General features: G+C 35.8%; 1 protein-coding gene across 1 annotated transcript in view; it reads right to left on the reverse strand.

Moving 5' to 3' along the window:
- Positions 1 to 26,984, reverse strand: part of DMD (dystrophin) — a 1,739,631-nt gene that overhangs the window by 763,493 nt on the left and 949,154 nt on the right. Inside the window, exon 45 of the mRNA XM_068533304.1 lies at positions 17,071 to 17,235. Within this exon, the coding sequence (XP_068389405.1) occupies positions 17,071 to 17,235 (165 nt within the window). The remainder of the gene's footprint in view (positions 1 to 17,070; positions 17,236 to 26,984) is intronic.

Below are 26,984 nucleotides of genomic sequence, written 5' to 3' on the forward strand. Positions count from 1 at the left end.
CAAAAGTTCTCTCAGAAAGTCCTGAAAATTAAAAGTATGCACACATGGCTTTGTAATTTCATGGGTCAATAAGTAGAATTTTAGTTATATCCTATACTTTCTTGTGAGTGCTTCCATATTTTGCCTTTTGAACGCTTGAGAGAATTATTAATTTCAAGAAAATCAATTTCATTTGAATGACTAGCATGTTATATAATCAGTTATTATTATAAGTGCATCTTGAGTTTTTTAATCTTAAAATTAAAACTATTATTAAAATAGCCCAAGTTAAATAATTATGGCTGCTTTTATTAACTATACACATTGTGTCTTCTTATGATGAGTAATTGCTAAATAGTCATTATTTCCAGAGGAGGCAATGAAGTATTCAGAAACTGGAAGCTGTGGCATCAGAAGTATTGGGCATGCAAACTCTCAGTTTCTAATAAATATTGTTTTGAAACTACAGAGCAAATTAAATGCATTTACACTGGGTGATAATTTAAGTAGTTAATTTACAACTAAGGTGTTTCTTTTTCAAAATATGTATATCAGATATATATTGAAGTATTTGGTATCCTCCATAATATGTGTAACTCCATACATAATATATACACATATTTCTTTTCCAACACGTAAATGAATACGTCTAGTTATAATAATGTTACTTCTTGAAGGATAGCCAGGAAGAATGAGAGAAATACATGAAAAGGAGAACAGCAGATAGGTGGTAATTTGGAAGTATTTGGAATATGAAGGTGATTGCTAAGTCATGTATAACTGACTAAAGAATGTAGTAACATCAGCTAATTTTGTCTCAGATAAAAGGAGTACTTTTAATATACAACCTAGAATTGTATTTGTTAATTAGATTTATAATTTACACCTATTCTCAATGACACAGAAATTAATATAATAAGTGAAATCTCAGGATACAGAACTGTATATTCAAGAGGAAATACTGCCATGGCATTCCTTAAAGCACTATTTTTAGAATGCTATAGAATTTCATTAGAGGTATTCATCTTTAAATTAATTTCCATCAATCATTTCAGTAGCTTTTTAAACTCTTAAATATGAGTGGAAGTTTAAATTGGTATAAGTTTATGAGATGGCAAATGAAGAGTAAAACAGCTTTACTTAAAATAATTATTTCGTAAAGTGTTCTCATTAGTGTTAAACGATTTTTCTGTGTATTTGTCTTTTTCCTCCCCTTTTAAAATAAACTCACAAAGATTATGGCCATAGCTTCTCTTGCTTTTGTTTTCCCCCACAGCACGTGATACAATATTCTATCTGTAAACACCAAGTCCACCCCCTCCCCCCTCAAAAAAGTATAATGAGTGGCTTTACGTTGCTGTAACTTCTTGGCAGTCATCCTTACTCATAACGATAGTCATACTTGCTTTTAGAGGTGTCATAATTACGTATTTAGAATTTTAAGTATTCTTCTGTGGTAACTCACAGATTTAAGGATTCCTTTAGCAACCAATAGAGTTAAATAAGCAGAGCGTGGCATTTCCTGATGAAAATACAAGTTTCCAGCCATGAAGTCAGTAGGGTAGACACACTCACCAGGCATACAAGGGGCACTGGTACAGAGACCGGAGGGTCAAGGAGAGTACAGAGACCGGCATTGAGGACTGTAGGTCATGTATGCCATGTAATTTTCTCTCACCTGTCAATCCACGTGTCATCTTAGAGAGGAGCAGGGGGAGGGTAAAGGAAGCTGAAAGACTGGTGATTTATCCAAGTGATACCAACTCACATAAAGAGACTGGTAAATTTGTTTCAGAGTGAGATCCTTTTTTCTCACTACCCAACATGGGGGAAGCTTATGCAGGTCAGTGAGGAATAAATAAAGAAGTTGCATCTGTGTGAGTCAGTATCTGACCCCCAAGACATATCTATACGTCTCCTCCTGCATATTTATTATATTTATGACTATGTGCCTACTTAAGAATCCATCACGATGTTTCTCAAAGTGTAGTTCCCAGACCAGTGGCATCAGTATCACCAAGGAACTGCATCTGACAAAGATTCTCAGGTTACTCCGCCTACATTAAAGTTTGAGAAACATGGCTCTACATGGTGTATACTAGAATTGGGAATGGGTGTTAAGCCTAGAATTTTAATTGATTTCTATACTTATGGATATAACATTTATCTTTCAGTGATACAGCTTTATGAATAAACACCTTCATGGATATAGCTTTTTAAAAAAAAATATTCATTTATTTATTTTTGGCTGCATTGGGTCTTTGTTGCTGCGCGCGGGCTTTCTCTAGTTGCAGCGAGCGGGGGCTACTCTTTGTTGTGGTGCGCGGGCTTCTCATTGCGGTGGCTTCTCTTGTTGCAGAGCACGGGCTCTAGGCACGTGGGCTTCTGTAGTTGCAGCACACGGGCTCAGTAGTTGTGGCTCGTGGGCTCTAGAGCGTAGGCTCAATAATTGTGGCGCACGGGCTTAGTTGCTCCATGGCATGTGGGATCTTCCCGGACCAGGGCTCGAACCCGTGTCCCCTGCATTGGCAGGCGGATTCTTAACCATTGCGCCAGGGAAGTCCGATATAGCTTTTTTGAGACAGAGAAGCAAGAAAGACGGTTGTATTTTTTTTTTAAGCTATGATCAGAAGAATGGTACTTTTTGAGTACTGCAAAAGGCAAGTGCACAGCATTTCTGAAAGTACCTGAAAACCCAGCCCGTTATTTTCTACAAACACTCACTGCCACCAAAGGTGGTAACTTGCAAGTTCAAAACCTTCCTCATTTAACATCCATTGTTTCCACCCTGCATTCTGTCTGCCAATCAAAGCCATCCCTTGGGCAATATAGTTGGTAAACCAGGTGGTTCACTCATTCACTTAAACAGAAGTTGTCTGAAAACTATTAGAAGTGTTCCCATATTTCTCCCTCACACATACTGAGAAAGGGATGGTATCCCTGTGCAGGGAAGAGCTTTCTTTTGAGGGAAATTAAAAAAACTAATGCTAACACTGTTTCAAATGTTCTCACATAACCTACTCCAATGTATCATTATGTAAACTTGCTCTTAACGGAGAATGGAAGACTGGTAAGTAAAAAATTAAAACTGTAGTGCAATAAAAGCATGATTTTAACAAAGCTTAAAAATGGCTGAGGGGGACTAAATGGCTTTTAAAGGTATATTTGACCAATAGAATGATCAAGGAAAGGATAGGTCTGCTTTTGGAGGAGATGGTATAATATTAGTGAATGGAAAATAGAAGTGGGAACCCTTGAATTCCTATTGGGTTTGTTTCTGTATGTCCAGAGGGATGATATTCTGACTGCAAAGAATAAAACAAACAGCAATGAGAGGGAACTGGTGTCCAAGATGGGTAAAGAGATCAGAAAGTCCCCAGCTGCTCAGAATTGACTCTCTTGATCTAGATGAACTACATCTCAGGACACTAATGAGACCGGCAAGTCAAACGGCAAACCACGATGGGTGATCTGGAAGATTGGAAAAGTGCAGTTTTTATTTTCTAGAGGAAAAATAAGGTGTGGGAATAAAATTTTAAGCTTCTAAATAGTTATTTAAGACTTGGTTAGAAAATGCAACGCAGGAAGAACCTACAAGCCTTCTTCGGTTAATGAAATATTTTGAAAGAATGGGAGCCAGTTGACACAAGTGCTTTAAAAAGACAAACCCTGTCATAGCCATTACGTATAGTTAGACTGATACACAGAGAAGGCAAATATTTACACACCGGTTCCAAATTTTTTGAGAAAATTAAATCTGCACTTACTCTATAATTTGTCATCTCGTTGAGATTCTGTACAGGATTGTTTGCCAAAAAGGGCAAAGACCCATTCCTATGCAATTCAAAGGTTTGTTTTAATATTTTCAGGTTCTAACCTCCAGACTAGAATCTATTTGTCATAAGGAACATTCATTAAAATCCTTGTTAAAGAAACATGTTTTGTTTTTTTTTTTACTTCAAGTTGTAAACTGTATTTGTATTAATAAGAAAAAGACCAATAGCCTATAGGGAAAAAAATTGGAAATGAATGTAACAAACAGTGCACAGAAAAGGAAATTACAAATGACTCTGAAACATTTTGTGATTCTGAAAAAAGTTCATCCTCACTCAAAAGAACGCAAATTAAAATGACAATGAGATGTCATTTTTTTCTTGCTTAGCAAAGATCAAAAAGGTTGATGACAACGAGTTGGCAAAGGTGTCTGGGAAAAAACTCCTTCATATTACTGATGGGAGTGCTCTATGAAGAGCAATTTGGCCATGTTTACTAAAATAACAAATGCCCTTTTGACCTAGTCATTTTACTGCTAGGAACTCAACCTATGGGGATACTTGCAATGTGAGAAATGACATGAGCATAAAGTTACACGTTGTCATATTGTTGCAGGAGCAAAACTTGAAAACCAACTAAATGTTCATTAATTGGAACGTTGGTCAAACGAGTTGTGGTACATCCTTAGAATACAATAGTATTCAACTGCAAAAATGAGAACATTCTTAAAGAGCTAATATGGAAAATAACTGTCAGTATATATCATTAAGTGGGAAAAAACACTATTCAGAAACAGTGTTTATAGTATCCTACCAACTGTTTGGTTTTTTTTGTGCGTGTGTCTTTCTTTTTTAAAGAAGACAGGAAAAGGAAAGAATATATACACAAACACACACTCACGTCCTATCCTTGGAGTGCTATTGAAGAAACTGATAACCTTGGCAACTATGGGGAGAGAAACTGAGTGGCTGAAAGATGGAGATTCAAGGGAGGATTTGAATTTTGTACCACAAGAAAGTATTATTTTTTCCATAAAGAAAATGATTTACTCTTTTAAAGTTTGTCTTGAAGGATGAATTCATTTTCAACCTTATAATAAATAACCCAATATGAACTTACTGACAGAGTACTAAGTCATTTTGTATAAAAGGACCATGCAGATTCTCTCAAAATTAGAAACAAAAATGAAATATGTAAACAAAAATAACAGTTTTACAAAATACTTACCCATACCACATGCAATAAATACAATACGATAATGTGATTATATTCTATTGTGCCACACACTACCTTGTTTATTATGTTGATTTCATGACTTAGCAATGGGCCACCAGCAATAATTTGAAATACAGTTCTTTAAATTATCTCCTCCTCTTCATCCCTACTACCAAAGTCCTCATCCAGGACCATGGTGCTTCTCAACTACCTCAATCATCTCCTGTCTGCGCTTCCTTTTTTGGTCGGACACTCCTCAAATTTGAGAGTTTGCCAGTCACCTCTCTTTAATAGCTCCCACATCTCTCGAAGATAATGTCTAAGCTCCTTAGTGGCATACAAGCCTCACCCAAACTGGGCTTACAACATCGTTGTATTTATTTTTCTTCCCATACTTCATGCCATTAATCACTTCATATCTTGGTTCTTATTGCCTCTTCTCTCTGGAACCCTTTTCCTTTCCCCCACACACATTTCACTTTATCAATTCCTACTCATCTTTTAAAGATCCAGTTCAGACATTACATCCTCCAGGAGGCTGTCTTGGGACCAGAGCTTCCCAAACTTTAGTAAGTGAAAGCATCTTTTGGAGGGCTTGTTAAAACAGTTTCTTGATCTTCACTCACATCTGTTTTGATTCAAGAGGTCTATGGAGAGGCCCAAGGATTTACATTTCTAATAAGCTTCTAGGTGCTGCTGCTGCTGGTCTAGGGAACCACACTTTGTAGCTGTGCTCTAAATAATACCCCCACTGGGTTAGGTATCATTCTTCTGGGCTATCACAACATCCTGTAAGTGTACTCACTACACTGCATTGTAAATGCTTCTGCATTGATTGCATTTAGTACACTGAGGTATATTTATATACCAACTGATCTCTAAGCAAATTGAGAATGAGGGCCACCTTAACATAGGAGGACATTGTAGTTAATCAATAAATGGTTAGTTAGCTGAATGAAAATTTCATTAGCTTAGTCTCATGTTTTTCTTTCCTTAGAGAGGCTGATCAGGGATATAGGAAAAAAAAGTTCATGTGCATTTCAGCAACATATTTGATAAAATCTCCAAATGACCATCTTTGGACAAAATGGGGCAATATGAACTGGGTAGGAAATAAAACAATTAGAGTTTGGTAACTAACTGAACAATTGCCAAAGGAAATTGATGGTTGAATTGATGACAAAGTAGAGGGAGGTTTCTACTGATGTGTTGAAGGGCTCTGTCTTAGGATTCAATCTAGTTGAGAAATTTGTTTTCACAATGTAGATGAAGTTACAGAAGGCCACGGACTGTGGTAAGATGAACTTGGTGGAAGAAAAAAAAAAAGATAAACTTGGTGGTGTTTTGACAGCTTAACAAGTGTCCAGCCAGGGTCTATGTTGCCCTTCTCCCCTTCTCACAGAATGTCAACCTCTCCTAGAGTGGCAATCTTCAAACTGGGGTGTGCCCCTGGAGGGATACAAAGACTTTCCTAGGGATATATGGGCATAGATGGTGTTCGTGGAAGCAGTTTCCAGATTCTCAGCTTCTACCAGGGATTTGTCTGGGTTTGTTCCTGTGGTGCGCACATCATTCCAATTATCATTCCTACTTTTTAGTTAATGATAGTCCTCCAACTTTACAAACTGATGTATCTCAATAGTGTATTTTACCTAAGACACATTTATGCCAAATCGAAACAGAATTCAAAATATGAATGACTGAAATCCTCCTTTAATCAAGGTACCATCATGCACTTACTCAGCCATCTCATTCATAGATTCATTTCCAAAAATCTACTGGGTATGTTTAATAATTATTTATCAAAAGTTACATATATTTAGGCAATTTGGTTATTACTAGGTATCTTTATTATTAATGATTGTAGCTGTAACTCAATCTAAAGGATTTAAAAAAATACTGAGAACCTTATAGTCACAGAAAATTGTTTTAAAAATTGAATTTAAAACCACATGGGTGTATTTGTCATATAGAAGTATGACAGATTGGTTAATAAAAGACTTCATAGCATAAATATGTATTATATTAGGATACAACTCTTTGGGGAAGTGGACTGGAAATATGACTTAAAGAAGAAAGAGGACTGATATGAAACTTCTAATTATTAATGATGAACTTGTTTTGTATATATTTTTTAAAGTGGGTGATGGTAGATATCATATTGCTATGGTATTTGGATTCCACTGGATCCATTCAAAAGAGTAATGTAACACTTTTTAAGTGTCAATATTTACAATATGCCAAGGGAGGAAATGGATGTCAACTTTAAAACGTGCTAGCAGATACTCAGTTTTCTAAGCTATTTTTAGAGGTTTATAAGCAGAATAGTCTGAATACCACTGTACTAGAGGTCCGGTTGGAGCCCTCCTCCTTGCCTTGGCAGGGAGGTTTGACCTCCTCCCCTCCCTTATAAGGAAGAGAACAGTAAAAGCCACACCTGCTTCTTCTTGGCCAATAAATTGTTAGTCTTACTTGAATTCTCCGTTCCAGAAATTCTCAATTCAAGAAACTCTTCAAGTTTATATTCTTCTCCTTATACAGGCAATTTGGTTTGGTGAATGATGAAACTCTCATGACTATCTGCAGTCTTTTTTGGAGTGGTTTTCTGGTAGCAACTTGCTGATTTCTTTTGAAAGAGGGGGTATTTTGCAAGCCTGATTTTTCTTTTTAAGGGCTCTTGTCAAAATTCCAGCTACAAAAGGAGAGTTCCCATTCACTGTCTTTTTTCTATTGCCTTAGGAAAATGTGTTCCCACCTCAGTGTTACCTTAATCCAATAGTGTCCCAGGGAAATTGGCTCGTGTTTTTCATTTTTTAATGAACAGGAAAGTCAGGTTAAAAAGGGTAACTGAGTTAAACAATGTCATAAAGCCAATAAGTGTCCGAGCTGGGATTCGAACTTGGGTCTTTTGTTTCTCTCCCCATTATCATGCTATTTCAACTCAGCAATGGATTTTGGAGTTGAGTAGAGGGGGTGGAAAGTAAGAGGAAGAATTCTGATTGCCCAGTGTTCAAAGAGAAAAGTCGATGCCTAATTTCATTCAAATATGGTACCCACAAACCTCAACAATCTTCAAGAGTTTATCAGAGTCAGAATTATACTCTTGCCCAGAACCAACCTAAGCTCAGAGGAGTTTTACATTTTCAAAAAACCTCTGTCTAGCTGCATAGTGAATGAGAATATTGTGTCTTTCTGTCAAATAGCTTTCACCCACTGTTTTTCAATACACATTCCATAGAAATATTTTCATACCTAACAGAAAACACTGAAACTTTTTCCTAAGAAAGAGGATTAGAGGATTATTAGGCTAAGAGGTCAGTGTCCTCTTCCCTGTTTCTCACCTTCCCAACACCAGTCCTTAAAAAATAAAAGTAAACTAAATCAGATATATTATTCAATTTAACGTGGGCTAGTACACGTCTATCTAAGGGAGTAACTACTTGAACTTGAATTATCTCACTCCAAACAATGAACTAGATGACATTAACGTCTGAGATCTCATTCGGTTGAGCTTCAGTTCTTTGGTACTTAGAGTAGTCTTTCTCTGTAGAGATCTCGTTTGGGTTTTCTTTCTTTGTTGCCATTACTGTGGTTCCTCCCTTCTCCAGAGGAAATTCTCAGTCTTCTGATTCTCCTTCTCTGAAGACTACTACTACGGAGCTGTCCGCTTCTCTCCTTGTTGGCGTGATTTTACCAAAGATAATCTGGAATTTTCAATTGGCCTCTTTGGGAAACTTAGGATCTCCCTAAACTGGCTCATCTAAGACCTCTCCCTTCCCATCATCTCCACTATTCTGTTCTCCTTTCACCACCTTCAATCTTCCCTTCAGCTCCCTTGAATTGTCCATCCCTCTGTCCACCCCTGTCAGGCTTTTCACTTGCCACTCCATCTCCCCAACTCCCTACAGTCACTTAAGCTTTATGCTCCCTGCCCCCACAGGCGGCTCTCAAGGGATGTAGGAACCCCAAAAGTAACTACCTGAAGTTGAAAAGTCTACTTAGAAACAAACTAGATATTTGATACACTCAGATGGGCTCTGGAGACACCCAGATAGCCCCTTGGCATAACTTCAGTCACTCGCCCAAATTTTAGTCCACAGCTCCCACAAGATTACATATTAAGTCCAAAGAAAATCTTAAAAAGTCTCCTCCCACAATTACTGGTTGGAAGGTTTAGCCCTCCTATTGATCAGGTAACCTCACTTTATTTTCATAACATTTGCTAGTCTGCTACAAAATGCTAGTATGTGACAGTTCAAATTTATTTGCTTCCTGGTTTTCTCTGTAAAATAAAATGTACTAATGGTTAACAACTATTAATCAGTATACATAAATAAAATCTCTAGAAACAACAATGTCCAAGATAAACAACTTTGTATGCATTGTATGCCAGGTATGTAGCATGCGTTTTTGTTAAGCAAGAAGGGAGTAATGTCCTAAGGTAAAATGACTGGTCGTTCCAGAAGGAAGAAGAGAAGAAACGTAGGACAAAATCTGAACAGACACAGAAAGTTGTAGTTTTGTGGAAAAGGAATTTTATGTTATGTGGTCAAAGCTGGCTATGATTGGATGGATATATCTTTAAAGCTTTTAAAAGATGATTTTTAGTATCAACAGTATACTAATGCAAAAGTAGAATTTAATCTTCTCTTTATTAAAATGACAAAGTTTTCTTGGATTATTAGTCTGTTCCTAATAAGAGATTGTAAAAGGTTTTTCTTTACCTTTTGAGTAATCCACCTAGGCAACAATGATTCTGTGTCTTATGAGAATAATTTCCGGTGCTTTGTGTAGATTTTATCATGTCCTTGGTTATTTAAGAGAATCGAGGCATCGCACTTTTGAAAGAGCCAAAGTCTTGTACGATCATATCACCTCCTATATTTATTTCTGAAATCTTTTATTGTCACTTTGGTTAAATAGGTAGTCAAGCATCGTTGCAGTGACCCATGATCCTATTTCACCAAGTATTCAAACCTTTTCACATATTTGACAACCTTTGATATTTTGCCTTCCACAAATCAAATCCTAAATGAAATCTTGATCTCAAGCTGCCTTGAAAATCTCAAAGGATTTGTTCTCTCACCTTCTAAAAATAGATTAAGAATAATTAGGTTTATGTGATATGCTGAGTTGCATGTAATGTATCCCTAGGTTATATTTGTATGGGTCAAATGTTATTAATATAAATATTTCAGTACTTATATGAAGTTCCTAGAAATTTGTTAATGCCCTTGCTGTTCATGGCATAACCTGGTGCTGCTCTGCCTAATATTAGACAATGACAGTATAATGTTATCAGTAGTAACTTCAGTTATTACATTAAAATGGTGTGTGCCACAAAAATAACAACATTCCCTTGTCAAATGAACTTTCATCAGATCTTTAACCATGATTATTTGAAGCCTTTTGTCATTTACAGATATCTGTTGTTTTATTCGGAGGCTTCCCAGAAGGTGCTTCTTGTCAGTTACAGGCCAGAATGCTTATCTTCAAGAAAAAGGGACTATCTCCTAAACTCTTGGAAAGGACTACACCAGGTATTCTAGGGCACAGGCTTCTGAGAGCTTTGTTTAAATAACTTTGTGACCATACCACTGGACTGACTCAGGATTTCCAGAACTCTAGTGGAGAAGCTAATGGGTTTTAGGAAACTGCTAACCTGAGATCAAGTAAAACAAGAATCAATTACATAGAACTGAATGAACTGATGAAGGATGATTTGATTAGGGTTTTTTTGGGAATATGGCTGATGCTTTAATGTTCCATTTTCTTAACATTAAGAACTCCTTTTTCTTTTTACTTACGCTATCTATAACTCATAGTAATTTAGTAGATTACATTTCTGTGGAGAGAAATGAAACATTTATCTTTTCTCCCTGCCTGATTCCTCCAGAACTCAGAAACTCTTATCAAGTATTCTTATTTTCATGGCAATATATTTATTTGCATAGGTTCAGTAAGAATCTGTCCTTTATGTAACAGGACATAATTGAGAAAATTGATTATATAACCAAGGCTTTGACTGGAATGTCATATTTAAGAATGATGTGCATAGAATCAGATATGACCAGACAGTTTTAGAAAACCACAGTTAATTTTATGGAGACAATACTTACAAAGCCCTCTTGGGAAAACTGGCCTAGTACCTGGCTTACAGGATGCCCAGCCTTACAGGTGAATAAGGAAGGTCACTTCCTGGCAGGCCCAGGAAAACTTAGGATATTTTAAGGACTTCAAGAATAGAAGAATTCACCCAAATCTATAGGCATGTCAGGTAAAATCTGATTTCAAGTTCTTGGCTTGGCTTCTTAATCTCATGAGGCTTTTAAAAGTCAAAACTGAAATTCCTTATGAAAATTTTCAGCAAAACAAACTTTAAAAGGCCTATGTGGTAAATTATTATTCCTGCTGCATCTGTGTAAATAAAGAGCTCAGCCTTATTTTGTAAACAAGAATAATCTTACTTTGAGTATCTTTGATCAAATGGGAGGTTACTGTATGGAAAATTTTTATGTTTCAATAGAAAACTATAGCATACCTTTGTGGGTTATCAGATTCTGGTCCTGTTCATTGCCTTTGAGCTATTTTACTTTTCTTTGTAGAGTACATGATTTTGTTACCTACCCGTAAATTGGACTGGATCCTGCTGTCTTACAGCTATTACCAGATTTTCAATTATTCTCATTTCCTTCAATATCTGGCCACAGCTCTCCAAATTAATGTTTCCAATTTTGCTCCCACTCTCCTGTCTTGGCATGACTGAGAACTAAAAGCTGACTGTCCAGATCCTTATTGAGAGTCTACATCGTCTTGGAGCTAAACTTTTCCCCCTAGGCTCTAAAGAAGCCCTGATAGCTGAAGCTGAATAACTTGATATATACTTCAAAAGACTCATCAGCACAGTAGATTATGTATGGACAATCCTCATGCCTGGAGCTGCTGCTGTGTGGGCTACTCAGGAAGTTCACCAGAACTCCCACATCTTTCATGCTCTACCCCAGGAAATAACCATGACTGTGGACAATCTCACTAAAACCTCTCTGATGTCTGTGCCATCACCAAAAACATTCAAGCTGCAAACCAAGAAATCCATCAAATGGCCACTGCCATCCTCACTCCATTATCTAAAAATGCTTCCAGCACAACATCTAGGAATTTTCTTAAGTGGCTACCCTCTGGCCTCAGAAACTGGGTTTATAGTCTGCTCTAACAATTAATCTTTCTTCTTCTTACCTGCATAAAAAGCTCCCTCATTAAATACCTGATTGCTCACACCATCCAGCAAATACCCTCTACACCCAAGTCTCAGAGTCAGTTCAACTAGTCTTTCAACAACAGAAAGCTTCTAAATTGAACTACATGGAGTAGCTTTCCTAAGTTGTTCAATCAGAAACCTAGTTTCCCTTGAACAAAAAAGGGACTGACAAAGATGGCTGTAACATTCTCCTTTAGCTTGATTAAAACTTAGATAGGTTTCTTCCTGATTATGGGACTGACATCTCTTTTCTTAGCACATTTACTTTAGAAAACTTTCTATTATAAATTCCTTCTCTGCCCTTTTGAGATGTAAATCTTTTACAACCCAGGAATAGCTTTTTCAAGGACCTGGGAGCCATCCTTTTGAAATGTGAACATCCAGACTATCTCCTAGTCTCTGTGGGAAGACAGTAGTTTACCTTCAATAAGTGACAGCTAGCAAACACAGATGGCCTAATCACAAGAACCAACCTCCCTGTTAATGTCCTCTAGTACTTCTCCCCAGCTCATCCCAACGCTTAAAATCTTTCTTGCCTTTTCTTTCAATGGGGTTGAGTTCAGTCTCTCTCCCCTACTGCAATAGTCTTGAATAAAGTCTTACTTGCGTATTAAGTTGTCCCATGCCATTTTTCTTTGACAACACTCACAGCAATGTGAACACGTGCAGAGAAGGATTTTGGTGTTCAGATACTTTAACATTCAGTCACTACAGTTGTGTCCTTTGGTACTTTTCAGTGTGGATTTGACATCATGGACAATTAAGTGTCTTACGTGGTAAGGAAGAGTCAGTACAACACTGTCATACTTTTTAATGGACCACAGGTGGAAAGTCATTCTTGAGGGGAGGAAAAAACCCTCCCTGTCAGCAATATGAGCATAATATAGTCAGTAAGACAACATAAAATTATGTGCCCCCTCCCCACCTCATATTTAAATGAAAGGTTTGGGGGCCTTCCCTGGCAGTCCAGTGGTTAAGACTGCGCTTCCAATGCAAGGGGCACGTGTTTGATCCCTGGTCAGGGAACAAAGATCCCACATGCCACATAGCACGGCCAAAATAAATAAATAAATTAATTAATTAATTTTAAAAAAGTTTGGAAAGCATTAGTTAGGCAGTTTCATGTCAGATAACTAGTATATCTCCAGGTCATTATTGAAAGCATTCATTAAAGATTAAAAGCATAAGACCCTTCACAGAAAATTTAACTGGTTCCTGGTTCTTAGCATTCAATTATCATTTCTTTAATCTAAAATCAACATATTTGGTGTCTAAATTGAGAGTACATTTGAAAATCAAAATTCAAAGGCATGCCTTCTAGTGGGCTGACTGATGGGAAAGGGCTGTGATTGTGCCTAATTTTCACCCTCTACATCACGATCTCATTGATTATGTTTCTCAGCTTGCCAAGGGTTCTGTGAGGTGATTTTCAAGATGAATATTGCTATTTGCAGGATTTCCTGAATAAGAATATTTCGAGAGTAAATTGCACAAACCAAGCGATGTGCAGTCAATTTTCACTCCAGCATAAACAATGTATTAGAACAGAGCCCTTAAGGCTTTTTTTATTTGGGTTTCATTACACAGCTAGCTGCATTTCATCAATAAGCATGAAGTGCGAAGCAGGCAAAACCGAGGCTCACAGAGCATATTACATATTTTTCTAACAGGTGCTCAGAGTTTGACTAGAGAAAACAAATCACCTGGATGGCAAGGCCTTAGGCCCTTTTTTTCAGAGGAAGCCATGGCCACCATGGCCAGACAAGGACAATTTCTTTAAATTTAGGAAATAGAGGCTGCTTGTGCATCTAGTTTCTTTGCATTAACTCATTCCTAAGATTTTTTTTAAAGGTGTTTCTCTCTCTGTGTTAAAAAATGGGCATGTCCTCAAAGCTGTATACAAACTTTTTGGTTTCCAGTAGTTTGAAGTTAAGCCAAGTCCATTTTCCCATATTCCTTTAACTGAAAAAAAAGTTTAATCTCTAAGCAGAGGGCTACAGAAGGCTGTACAGATTAAAATCGCATATCTTTTAGCAGAAGAACTCTGTGCAATCTTAATAAATAATTCATTAGACAGTGAATATAGATAGAAGCTAGACAAAGAAGGATAAAGAACTAGGTAGGTTAGTAAATTATTCACACAGGTCACTATTTCCTGATTACAAGTTAGGGGTCTGAGAATTATAGGAAGAATTTTTTGAGTCATCATATATATCATTTTATGATCTTTTTTTTGCCTTGGATACAGCCACAAGCAGAAGAAAAAGGCTAAAGGAATATTTTTGAAATCTACACTCCAGAGATGAAAAACTCAGGATATGCACAGAGGACTGAAGCCAAGGAGTTTTACTGCCAGGGAAAAAGCAGCTGCCTCTCCCCTCAGTGATTTAGACTGAGCTGCAGGAGGGCAAATATCATGACTCCTGAAACTATACACAGCAGTGACAGTGGTGTCTTGGAGCTTTAATAAAGGAAAGTGATTAACACAGCTGAGAGTAGCTTTCATGCTAAACTGCAGGGACCCATTTGGCAGGAACCTATGGGCCATGGACAAAGGCCCAATGAAAGTTTTTAATATTTGAGCACTATTCTGGGGTACACACATTGGGACTAAAGTTACTTTGGTTGAGTCAACAACATCCATTTGTATCAGAGGATTTTGTTATCTTTTCTCTTAAATATATTCCATGTAGAGAGAAAGCTCACATTGAATATATTTTTCATTATTTTAGTGAAGAAGCACATTCTAACTGAAGATTGTATTTAAATCTGAGTGCTTTTATATCTGAGTTCCAAAAAGCTATTTCTGGTTGGGAATAAAGAGTTTATGGCCTTTCCTCTCGTCACACTAAATCAAGAGATATTTAAGAATATACTCGATCCAAGATAATTGAGAATCTGGCTGAGGTTATTGTTCATTGGACCAAGTAACTGTCCTTCTTTGTTGAGATTATTTATTGAGTAATGAAAAATCAGTATTGATGAGATGCAGTTGCACTGGAGAAGGGGTGCTAGTCAAATACCTCTGAGGACACTAGGTGCTAGTTAGGTGGAAAAACTGAAAGGATACCAGAACTGATGGCTTCCCTGCATGATGATGTGCTTTGCACTCACCCAGTCTTGTCCCTGTGACCACACATGACTCAAATGTAGGGTGACGGGTCCATCAGAAGCTGCACCTTGGTGTCAAGACCTCCACTCTGTCATCACTGCGCTGGATATGTTTTCACTTGTCCTGTATACTTTCTTAAAGTTAACTAAATTTGTTCTGGGTAAAACCTATTGTGACTTGAATTTAATTGTCAAACTGAACCCAAGACCATGCCACTGGTTGAGTAGCCTGGGTTTTGCACTGGTGAAATGATGTCTACTTGTGACTTATCATCAGCTCTGGTGGGTAGCTATCGGAATGGGAGATGTAAACATGCCAAGAAGAAGTAAGGTAAAAGTAGTGCAGTGCACTTTGCAAATATAACTCATTTTAGGTGTGGCAAACCTTTCTGTATCTCTCTCCTTTCCTCACTCAGGTACATCCTTCCTAAATGTTCATTAACTCTTCTCTAAAAGATCCTCACACTTGCTTTTATACTTATCTCCTAGCAAAACACCAACTAGATAGTGATAAAACCATTAGGTTGTTATAGTCCTGGAAAGCAAATAAATTGAATAATTTGGGTCAATGAATTAAAAGAAAAAACTTTTCTCAAAGATATTATTTAACTTATTTAGTCTGAAGTTACCCATCATTACATTAATTAATAGGCTGTGCTTTCAATTGAATTGGTTTATGTGATTGGCCACTTAATGTTGTTGGCCCATAGGAGATGCAAAACAAAGGGAATTATATTGGGACAAATCCTTGAAATGGGCTCCTGGGAAGGGAGAAAGGATAGGAACAATCAATGCGTACAGGGACACTAAGAGGAGGAGCTGGTGGTGTCCAATTGGCATGTTTGTCTGGAGCCCTAAGCTTACCTATAGCATCTCCTTACCATTCTGGGTGCCTCATTAACATCTTTATTCATTGATTTAAAAATGCTTACAAGTACCCACCATACACTGAGCCCTGGGATGGGGGTGTTCAGAAATGAGTGGGACAGGGAGGTAAGTAAGAAGATGCCTTGTGCGTTCAAAGAACAGTGTGATGAGGTACTCAGGTCTCTAAAATTTAAGTGTCGATCAACGTACAAAGACTATAGGAGATGGATACAGAGGTTTATAAACAATCCTAAAAGGGTTTTTCACTCTACTAGGGGTATGTAAGAAGGCTTTGAAGAAGCAATGACATTGAATTCAGTCTCAATGGATGGAGGAAAATTCATCATGCCAAAAAATGAGACAGAAGTCATTTAAAGAAGAGAGAAGATCAAGAACACAGACATGGCATGAAACCACACGCATATAAAGATACTATATAACTTGTTGTATCTAGAATACAAGAGGAGATTGTTGGCAGAATAAGAGGATACCAAGGTAAACTGGAGTCAGTCTGAGAGGGTTTTATAATGTCTACTAAGGAGTCTATACTTCACTTTGTAGGCACTTAGTCTCCAAAATGACTTCAGTTTTAGATAAGGAGTCTACAAACATATTAAGTACAATTCAAGTAGGGATGGAAAATGGATCGTAGTAACAAGTATAATGAAGACATTCTGGTGATATGAGTTCAATGAAACATCATTGCTAGTAAATGCCAGAAGAAAAAACAAAAAATGCTACTCAAGTAATAATAATTATTATTAGCGTTATAACAATGATGATGGTGATGATGATAACAAATGAGAAATTTATTTCAGTGATATTGCCACTCTTGAAAAATAATATTTAGAGCAAAAAGTCTTTACCTTAATGTCAAATGGTCCTGTTTGATTTGGTTGGTTGTAAATTTCCAACTGATTCCTAATAGGAGACAGCCACAGAAGCAGATGATTTAATTGCTCTTCAAGCTGTCCAAGGTCTTTTATGTGAGCCTCAATTTCTCCTTGTTTCTCAGGTAAAACTCTAGAAACCTATAGGGAAAAACAAAGTAAAAGAGTATCATGATTTAAAAAAAAACAGGAAAAAGAAATGTTTTCAAAAGCTATTTGTTATGAAATGTTATAGAAATTTATGGAATTTGGTATTTTAACAGCATGATATTGATTACATACATGTGTTACACATTAGGATTTAATTCATGTATTACAAATCATTGATTAATAGTCTTTCCAAAATTCTATACTTTGAAGACAATAAGCCTTTTACTGAAATACAAAACACACACCCACACAAATGCACACCCAACTCCGACCGACGAAAGTAAAGAAGTGTATTCTTCACTTACCCACTCATTCATTAAACATAATGGTGTCTTGTGTATTATATGCCAGACTCTCTGCCTTTGTACTTGTTTCTAACTTTCTTTTACGTTAAGGAAAATTGTACAAGGAAATTCTTTTATGTACAAAGAAGACTGGTGAGGTAAGCATTTTTGTGATCTGTAGTTTGCGAGCTCTAGCATAACCAAGTAAAACAGAATCAGATGATTGGAATGAAAAGTAAAAAGAACATCTGAATTAGAGTAAACTATCATGGAATGATTATAAGTGATTTTTATTAAGGGCTTACTATGTGCCAAGCAACCGTGTTTGGAAGTTTCACGTTTATTGTCTTCTTTAATCTGCCCAACAACTCTATCATACAGATACTATTATCCCAATTTTATAACCTTCTATAATTTTATCCCTGGTTGAAAACCGTAAATAACTTGGGAAGCAGTGTTGTATGCTGTTCAACATTGTGAGGTCTAGAGTTACGCTGCTTGGTTTTAAATTGGGGTTCTGGAATACCCTGGCAGTCCAGTGGTTAGGACTCTGTGCTTCCACTGCAGGGGACATGGGTTCGATCCCTGGTCTGGGAAGTAAGATCCCGCATGCCCCGCAGCCAAAAAAAAAAAAAAAAATCATGTTTCCATCCCTTTTGTTAACACTTCAGCCAAGTTTTCCTTAACTCCCAATGCCTTCTCTTATAGAATGAGGACAATGATAGTACCTGCTTCATAGAGTCAGAGTAAGGGTTAAATAAAGTAATCCATGTAAATAGTTTACAGCAATATTCTGCATGATAGTGAATGATAATAAAATCATTCAATGTTAGTGATTATTGCTCCAACTCAAGTGTATGCAGAGAGACAGATAAGCAAGAGTAAAGCCTTTTTCTTCAGATTATCAAGGGCTAAAATAGGTACGCAGGAATAAAGAGTGTGAACTTGCAATGGCAACTCTTTATGATATTATTAATTATACTCTACTAATAATATAAATATAATATTACATTGTAATATGAACACAAATGTTACAATATGCATCTATCATATATTATCATGATATTATGAGTAATAATAGAAAACATTTAAAAAGTAAACTAGATAAGCATACTAATATAGTAGCACATCATCTAAACAATGCCCCATACTTTGGACCAATCGTTTCAGAAACTTCTAAAAAAGCTAACTAGTGAGCATTATATTCTTTATTTGGACCCAAGAGTTGTGGGGTGAAAAGGAGATACATTAGTGGACAAAATAACCAATCAATTAATTTATAGGGGAAAGAACATTATATAAGCTCTTATTATATGTGGACAACATGTATTTTGAAATATATTGTGAATACATTTGTATATATTTTGTAAAGTGCATGCCAATGCATGAGTAAAGGGTTAACATCTAGCCTGCGCTGATGCAGGCCAGCCTGGGATTGACCTTAGGTTCCCACAACAATGTTTCCTTGGGACACTAACTTTAAGATGAATGGGAAATGCTGGGGCTGGCTTACTTGTTGTATGGAACTATGCCTGGATTGGAGAAGCTGTGAGTTGATATTAGGACCTTGGGCCTATATGACTAAAATGGAGTAAAAGAAAGAAGGGAAATAGAGGCTGTGGCTTCTATTTAAAGTGACCTGCACAAACTCTGGCTTTCACCCATGGCAGCTTTTCCCTGTCTGGATAAGGAGTCAAAAGAAGCAATGTGTGTGGGTAGCATGGAATGTCTGCCCATGAATAATGAATCATGATACTGTATCTGCTTTGTCTCACTTGTATCCTGCTATAAAGCCAAGTAAACATACTATTAGATGAAGGCCTATTTGAATTTCATGAGTTCTAAACCATAAGGACGTCTACAGCGCTGAACTATATTTATACATGTATTGGGTTGGCCAAAAAGTTCGTTTGGGTTTTCCCGTAGCACTCTCACATACACATATTGGATTGGCCAAAAAGTTTGTTCGGGTTTTTCTGTAAGACGGATTTTTGGCCAATCCAATATGCGTATGTGAGTGTGTTATAGCTGGTATCACAAATATAATTCCATGCATATAATATATAATCTAATAATGCCCTCAACTTATCTTTTTCAGCATTTATAAGGAGGGACCTAAAACAGTTTATTTTTATTGGATCATTTTCTACTCACAAGTAAATGTAAAAAGCATTTTATTGCTTCAATGTACAGCCTCTAAGAGCCTCTAGATTCTGAAGCTACTGGAAATAATAGCCATCATACATTCCTAAAATCTCTAAAATCGAGTTGCAAACTCATTTTTATATCTGATCACAAAATAGTTCACGTTTCATTTAGGCTTTATATATAAGTGCAGAAATCTGGATAACTTTTAGCGAAGCCTGTTGGTTTCCTTCTCATCCTCCTAACTCATCCCTTCCTGGTTATAGAGATAGAACAACCCCCGACAGAAAACAGTACAATGGGTGAGATTTGACTAACATCTGGAATAATTAAATGACACACGTAGTTTTCAGCTTTAGTTATGATACCTACATTAGATACAGCCTCACAGACCTTGTGTTTCCCACTATCATAGCATTTACTTTATACTATTTAATTTGTTATTTACATTTAATTTCTGGATGGACTAGGTTCCTACACATGATAGGTCTTCAATAAATATCTGTTGAATGAAAGAAAAACAATTTCCAGATTCAGGATTAATTTCTTTTTTTCTCAATGTAAGAAGCAATACATGTCCAGAGTAGTCAACGACATAAAAAAAAAATGTAATTTTATCCTCAGGTTAAACAGCTTTAATTAAAAAACAAAAATATTAGTAAATTGGACTATATAAAAATCAGAAACTTATGCATGGTAAAGAAAACTAAAAGCAAAGTTAAAGGACAAATGACAAATTATGAAAGAAAATATTCGTGACAGACATCTCAGATAACATATTAATTTTCCTAACCCATAAGAGAGCATCTGCAAATTAATATGAATAAGGCCAACAACCAAAAAGAAAATAGGACAAAATTTAAGGGCAGTTCAAAAAAAAAAACCACAAATGGATTTTAAACATACAAAAAGAAGTTATGCTTTGGCCACAATGAGAGATCTAAAACTTTCAACTATTGTACTGATAACAAAATCCAAGTCTAAAAACACACTATGCTGACAAGGCTGTGGAAAACTCAGACTCTTACACATGGCCAATGGGATGGCAATTTGGCAAGATCTATCAAATGCATATAACCTTTGACCCAGAACTTTTACTTCTAGGAATTCATCTTGTAGGTATATTTCTGGAACTAAAATCAATGTTTGGGGATGGTAGGGCAGATGGTAGATGGGGTGGGGGATTTTTCACTATATTTTTTAATTTTTGAAAAATATAAATGTATTACCTTTGCAAAGATATAAGTTAATTTACAAAGGAACACTACTAGCTTTTCTTCTCACCAAAAAGTAGTGGGGAGAAATTATACTTTATATATTTTAATAACAAATCATGATTAATAGGATATAACATGTCTAAAGCCATCAGTCAAAAATCTTCTGATTATTTTCCCAGGACAACATCACTTAGTTAATGATAGGGTGCAATTTGAGACCTTCTAGCACATAATTTCTGTGCTCCCTCTCCGCCCTTCAAAACAGCCTTCAGGAACTGATGGCTTCTTCTACATAGTTCATGGAAAAAGATAACAGATACAAATAGTTTATGATGTAAAATAAGAGTAAGTTCTGTGTCAGTTTCTATGTGTTTTAAAGACATTTACTGTTATATTTACTACTTCACATTCTTATCAAAATATGGACAGAAACACTTTACTAGTAAAATGTGTCATTTTTCCTAATAATCTTTTTAAGTATTAAAAAACCATGCTCTTCATACAACATGTGCCCTGTGGTGAAAGAAGACACTTAAACACATTCAGTTCCCTTATGTGTTAATTTAGTATCTAACCAAATCTTGACCTAATTTCACACAAGATTAGGTTTCCTTTACTTTCAGTTTTTCAATTTTAATTTCAAATGTGTAGAAGTTTTAGCATTAAGATAAATAGAGGTGACTGTTTTAGAAATAAACAGATACTAAATACTAACTTCATATCTTACACCAAAAATATTCTAGAGAAATTAAAGTGTTAGGTGTAAAAAAATTAATAAGAGCAGAACTAGAATGAAATATTGGTATGGGGAAGCCCTTTAGAAGTGATAGGAATGTGGATAAAGTATTAAATATAACATTTGTATTGTTCATCTAGAAATTAAGGCAGCAGAACTAAAAACAAATAACAACTGGGAATATTTGTAGCATTTATCAAACAAAGGGTAATATTATCACATATAAAAAGATCTTTCAAAGAAAGGAGATGGAAAATCTACTGGAAAATTGGATAAAGAATATGAACAGGAATTTGGCAAAAAATGCAAACAACCAATAAACAAGAGAAAAGTCCAACCACTAAGTAATCAATCAAATGCAAATTAAAACAGCAATGATATACCATCACTTGCCTATTATATTGGCTTTTTAAAAAGGTTATTTGTCAAAATTCTGTAGAGTAAGCACTCTTACATTTTAGGATACATTCCTACATTTGTAGGGAGTAATTTGGTAATTCATACCAAAAAGCAAGCCATCTACCCTAAAAACTACAAACATTACTGAGAGATTAAGGAAAACCTAAGCAAAAAGAGGAATATACCTTGTTCCTCTATTGGAAGGAGCCAATTGAAGGAACCGATTAAAAGTTCCAATACTGTAAGAATATCAGTTCTCTTCAAACAGTGCGTAAATTCAGTGCAACCCTTAACAAAATTGCAGCAGCTAGTTTTTAATAAAAATTGACACGCCAACTCTAAGATTTATATGGAAATGCAAAGGGCCAAAAATATCCAAGGCAATTTTGAAAAACAACAAAGTTTAAGAATGTTTACAAGCAGATATCAATATTTATTATGGTTAATTATGTGTGGTATGGCTGTGAGAACAAATAGACTACATATATTTACTTAATTTATGACAATGGTGCCCACTTTAGTTAAGTGGATTGTGGATGATCTTTTCAATAAATGGTTCCAGGTTAATTGGATAGAATCTTGACTCCTACGCTATACCATACACAAAAAAATTAATTCTAGATTGCTGTAGACCTCAATGTAAAAGGTAAACAATAAAAGTTTCTGAAAGTAAACATGGGAAAATATCTTGATGATTTTAGGGTAAGTGATTATTTCTTAAATAAGATAGAAAAAGCACTAGCCATAAAGGAAAAGATTGACATATTGAACTTCATTCATCAAGAGATATCGTTAGGAGAAAAAAGCAAGGCCTAAGTTGGAAGAAGATATTCACAATGCATCTATCTGACAAAGAAGCTGTATTCAAAGAACTCTGACATCTATGAGAAAAAGACAGGTAACTATTTTTTCCCCCCAATGGGCAAAAGATTTGCACAAGAACTTCACATACGTGGATATAAAAATGGCTCTAATTATCAGATGCTCACAAATAAAAACACAATGAGGTACCAGTTCACATCCACTGGAATGGTTAAAAGGAAAAAGAATGAAACTACATATTCTTGATGAGGATGTGGAACAACTGCAACTCTCATACACTGCTGGTGAGAGTGAACTGGTAAACTACATTGGAAAACTGGTGGTATTTCCAAAGCCAAACACACACATATCTTATGACCCAGCCATTCTATTTCAAGTATATCCTAAAGAAAAATGCACATACATGCAGTAAAGGACATGTACATCATAACAGCATTATTCATAATAGCCTCATACTAGACACAACCCAAATGCCTACCAACAGTAGAATGGATAAACTGTGGTATATTCACACAATGGGACACTATAAAGACAGTAAGAAAACAGACTACGGTACCTGCAATAGCATAGAAGAATCTCACAAAAATAATGATGAACAGAATTCAAACATAGGAGCATATACAGGTACTGTATGATTCCATTTATATTAATTCAAAGACAGGCAAAACTAATAGAGGTGTTAGAAATCAGAAAAGTACTTATCCTTGGGTGAGGGTGGTAGCTGGGAAAGGGTTAATAACTGGGAAGAAACATGAGGGAGACTCCTAGGGTAATGTTCGAATTCTTGATCTGGGTGCTAGGAGCATGGGCATGAAAACTTTTTAAAAAATCCATCAACTTCTATTGTTATTATTTGTGCACTTCTTATTTATGCGTTTCTTTTCCTTCAATTTAAAAGATTTCATGAAAATATCTTTAAAGCCTTAAAAGTATTCATTCCTTTCAATTAACACATGAGGAAATTAAGGCTCAAAACTATAAATAATATTCCTAAGTTTACTAGTAAGTGAAAAAAACTTGGCTTTAAACACTTGGGTTTTCCTGACTCCAAATTCTACTCTTCCCTTTTCTCTTCCCTCCCAAAACGTATGTTCTGCTATGTTTCCAAATCTAACATATTACTTGATAAACGGAGTATTAAAATTCACACTTTTCAAAAGTTTTCATTTTTGTGAGAACAGTCTATACCATTAATTCGCATTATCACTAATGAGATACACATTCAGATGTCAACTTTAATATAAAACAATATAAATGAAATGTATTTCAAATATAAACATATTTTGAAAACAGAAGAACTACTATTTGATATTTGTTAATTCATGACTCTATTATATGAGACTACAAGATAAATTAGATTGCTTATTGAATAAATTGTTAGATTATGATTAATCCAAAGTCATGATTAAATGATCTTCATATAACTGCAATAAGTAACTTCAATATTTTGGTTGATTTGTTATTCATTTAAAAATGTTCTTTTACTTTTGATGTAAATGCTATAATTTTTATTTAAAAATCATAAAGAGATCAACTTCAATTTACAATATGAAACTTTCTAACATAAAAAATCAAATAAGCAAAAGAAAAATCAAAACCAAAAACAATACATCTTATATAATTTCACAGACACTCTTAAGATAAAACCGTTGTCATAGATCAATAGGAAAAAGACCAATGCTCAAATGAAAAACAAATGAACAAGGATCAGCAACAGACAATTCGTGAAAGAACTATAACTGACGTATAAGTCTATTTTTTTCTATTCTTTTCAAATTCTTTTCCCATTTAGGTTATTACAGAATATTGAGCAGAGTTCCCTGTGCTGTACAGTACCTATAAGTCTATTAAACTGTTTACCTTCACTAGGAACTACAGGAACAAAACTCAGACAGTGAGCTTCAAATCAATTGATTGATTTGGCAACGATTTTAAAAATTTTATCTTTTATTACTAAATGGTGGTATCATACAATAACAACAGTTCAGGGAATTGGCCCTTCTCATACACTGCTGGTAAGCAAGCACGTTGGAATATCCCTGAGGGTTGGGGTTGGGAGTGAATGGGGCAGAGCTTTTGCAGTACATATCCAAATATAAACACACTCTTACACTTAGGCCACAATTTCTACTTCTAATAGTTTATCTTAAGGTGACAATGATGTGTACGTATATTCAACTATAAGAATGTTTGCCATAGCCTCATATATAGATGCAAAACATTTAAAATAGCTTACATGCTCACCAATAGGGTATGGGTTGAAAATTATGGGACATCCATCCAGCGAAATACTCTGCAGCCATTTAAAAAGTGCTGTAGATAAATATTTAGTGATATGGAAAAATGTACACTGTACCAAAAGTTTAACAGTTGCAATTTCTGGCTAACAGATTGCCTTTTCTTAGTTGCGTTTTTAATTTTTCTGCAATGAATATGTACTGCTTTTTAATAAGAAAATGAGTGTTTTACATAAGTACACATGTACACTTCTTCTACAGAAACAGAATATTTGTGCAGTACTTAACAATGTGACCAGCTTTATTCTAAGTGTTTTTGATATCTCGACATTTAGTAATAACAACTCTATGATGTAGGTACTACTACTGTCCCCATTTTACACATGAAAAAACTGACACAGAGAGGCTGAGTGACTTGCCTAAGGTCACAGAGCCAATAAGAGGTAACTGAACCAGGATTTGAACCCAAAAAGTGAAGTTTAGAAGCACATGCTCTTAACCACTGTACTATTTTCTCTCCCTTTCCCTTTACTATATGACTTTGAGAAAACAGACTGATACGAGTACAAAAGAAAGTCCACTTTCTTTCATAGAATTTCCTGAAATAAATTCCTTTAGTTACTGATTGGATCTTACTACAATTTCTTCATAACTTTGAAAATATGTGGGATGATAAAGTCCTATTGCCCTTGCAACTACCAAATTCAACTTCCAAAATTGCCACTCGTTGTTTCATTTTCTTGCTTAAATCACAGGACTGATTCGCAATTTTCTCCAAATTCTTTAGCCTGCCTTTTGAAAAAATAGCTTGCAACAATCTGACCTTATCTACCATTCTTCACATCTTTCTAATTACAAAACTCCATTTTGGTGAAAATGGCGACTTCATTGTTCTTGTTACGCCCCTTGACTTTTCTTCCTTCTGTTTCCGGGTCATCGTCCACTCTGCCATTAAAATGTCTTCTTTTCCCTCAATAAACTATCTCTTTTCCTAATTGACACATATAAAACCCTTCTCCATCCTTCATGTTTTGGGTAATGAAAGTGCCATCTCCTCAGAGAAGATTGCCTGATCCCTCTGGATGGAAATAATTATTCTTTCTAATAAATTCTGTAGCATTTATTATCTGTGCTACTTCATCAGATCCAGTCAGTTATTGCTTTCTTTCTTTACTTTACTCTTCTCCTTCAACTTGTATCTTCCTCCTTTACCTCTCCAAAAAAGCTCAAACACACACACACACACACACACACACACACACACACAGAGCCACAACTGAATTTATATATTTGTGTACCCCGACCACCTCCCCTTACATGGTATAACGTTTGTTAAATGAACAATCACACAAACCAATCAATCTTTTGCTAATAGGACGCAGAAGAGAGAAGGCAAAGCTGACAAATAAAAGCAGAGCTCTCTTCAAAGTACTTATGTTCTCACATATGTCACATTTTTAACTCTTCTTTTTGTTCTAGTCTAAGTGTGAATTGCCCAAGCTCACTAGAACAGCAAGAACAGGTCTTGCCTGGCAGCTGCTCTGGTGAAATGTGATTTGGGGAACACAGGAGTATGAAAGGGTAGGATCTGGTAAGTCAAGAGGATTAAGGAACACACGTAGAAGACTCAAATCTTGACATATTTTCTTGTTAGCTATACTGATGTCATGGATTCTGGAGCTAGAGACAAGACTAGATTTACGTTAATTACAGCACTCGCAGGAACATTCAATTAATTCAGTGATGACATACCTAGTAACTACTTTTGTTCAGGCCATTCCCCTATATACTATCCATAAATCTACTGCCTTTTTAGTTGATTCAAGTCATCCACTGTATGACTAAGTATAAACCTTCACTGCCAATACTCATCCACCTTGAAAAAAGCTAAGTAACAGTG

Source organism: Eschrichtius robustus, chromosome X, assembly GCF_028021215.1.
Source record: "Eschrichtius robustus isolate mEscRob2 chromosome X, mEscRob2.pri, whole genome shotgun sequence".
NCBI classification, from domain to species: Eukaryota; Metazoa; Chordata; class Mammalia; order Artiodactyla; family Eschrichtiidae; genus Eschrichtius; species Eschrichtius robustus.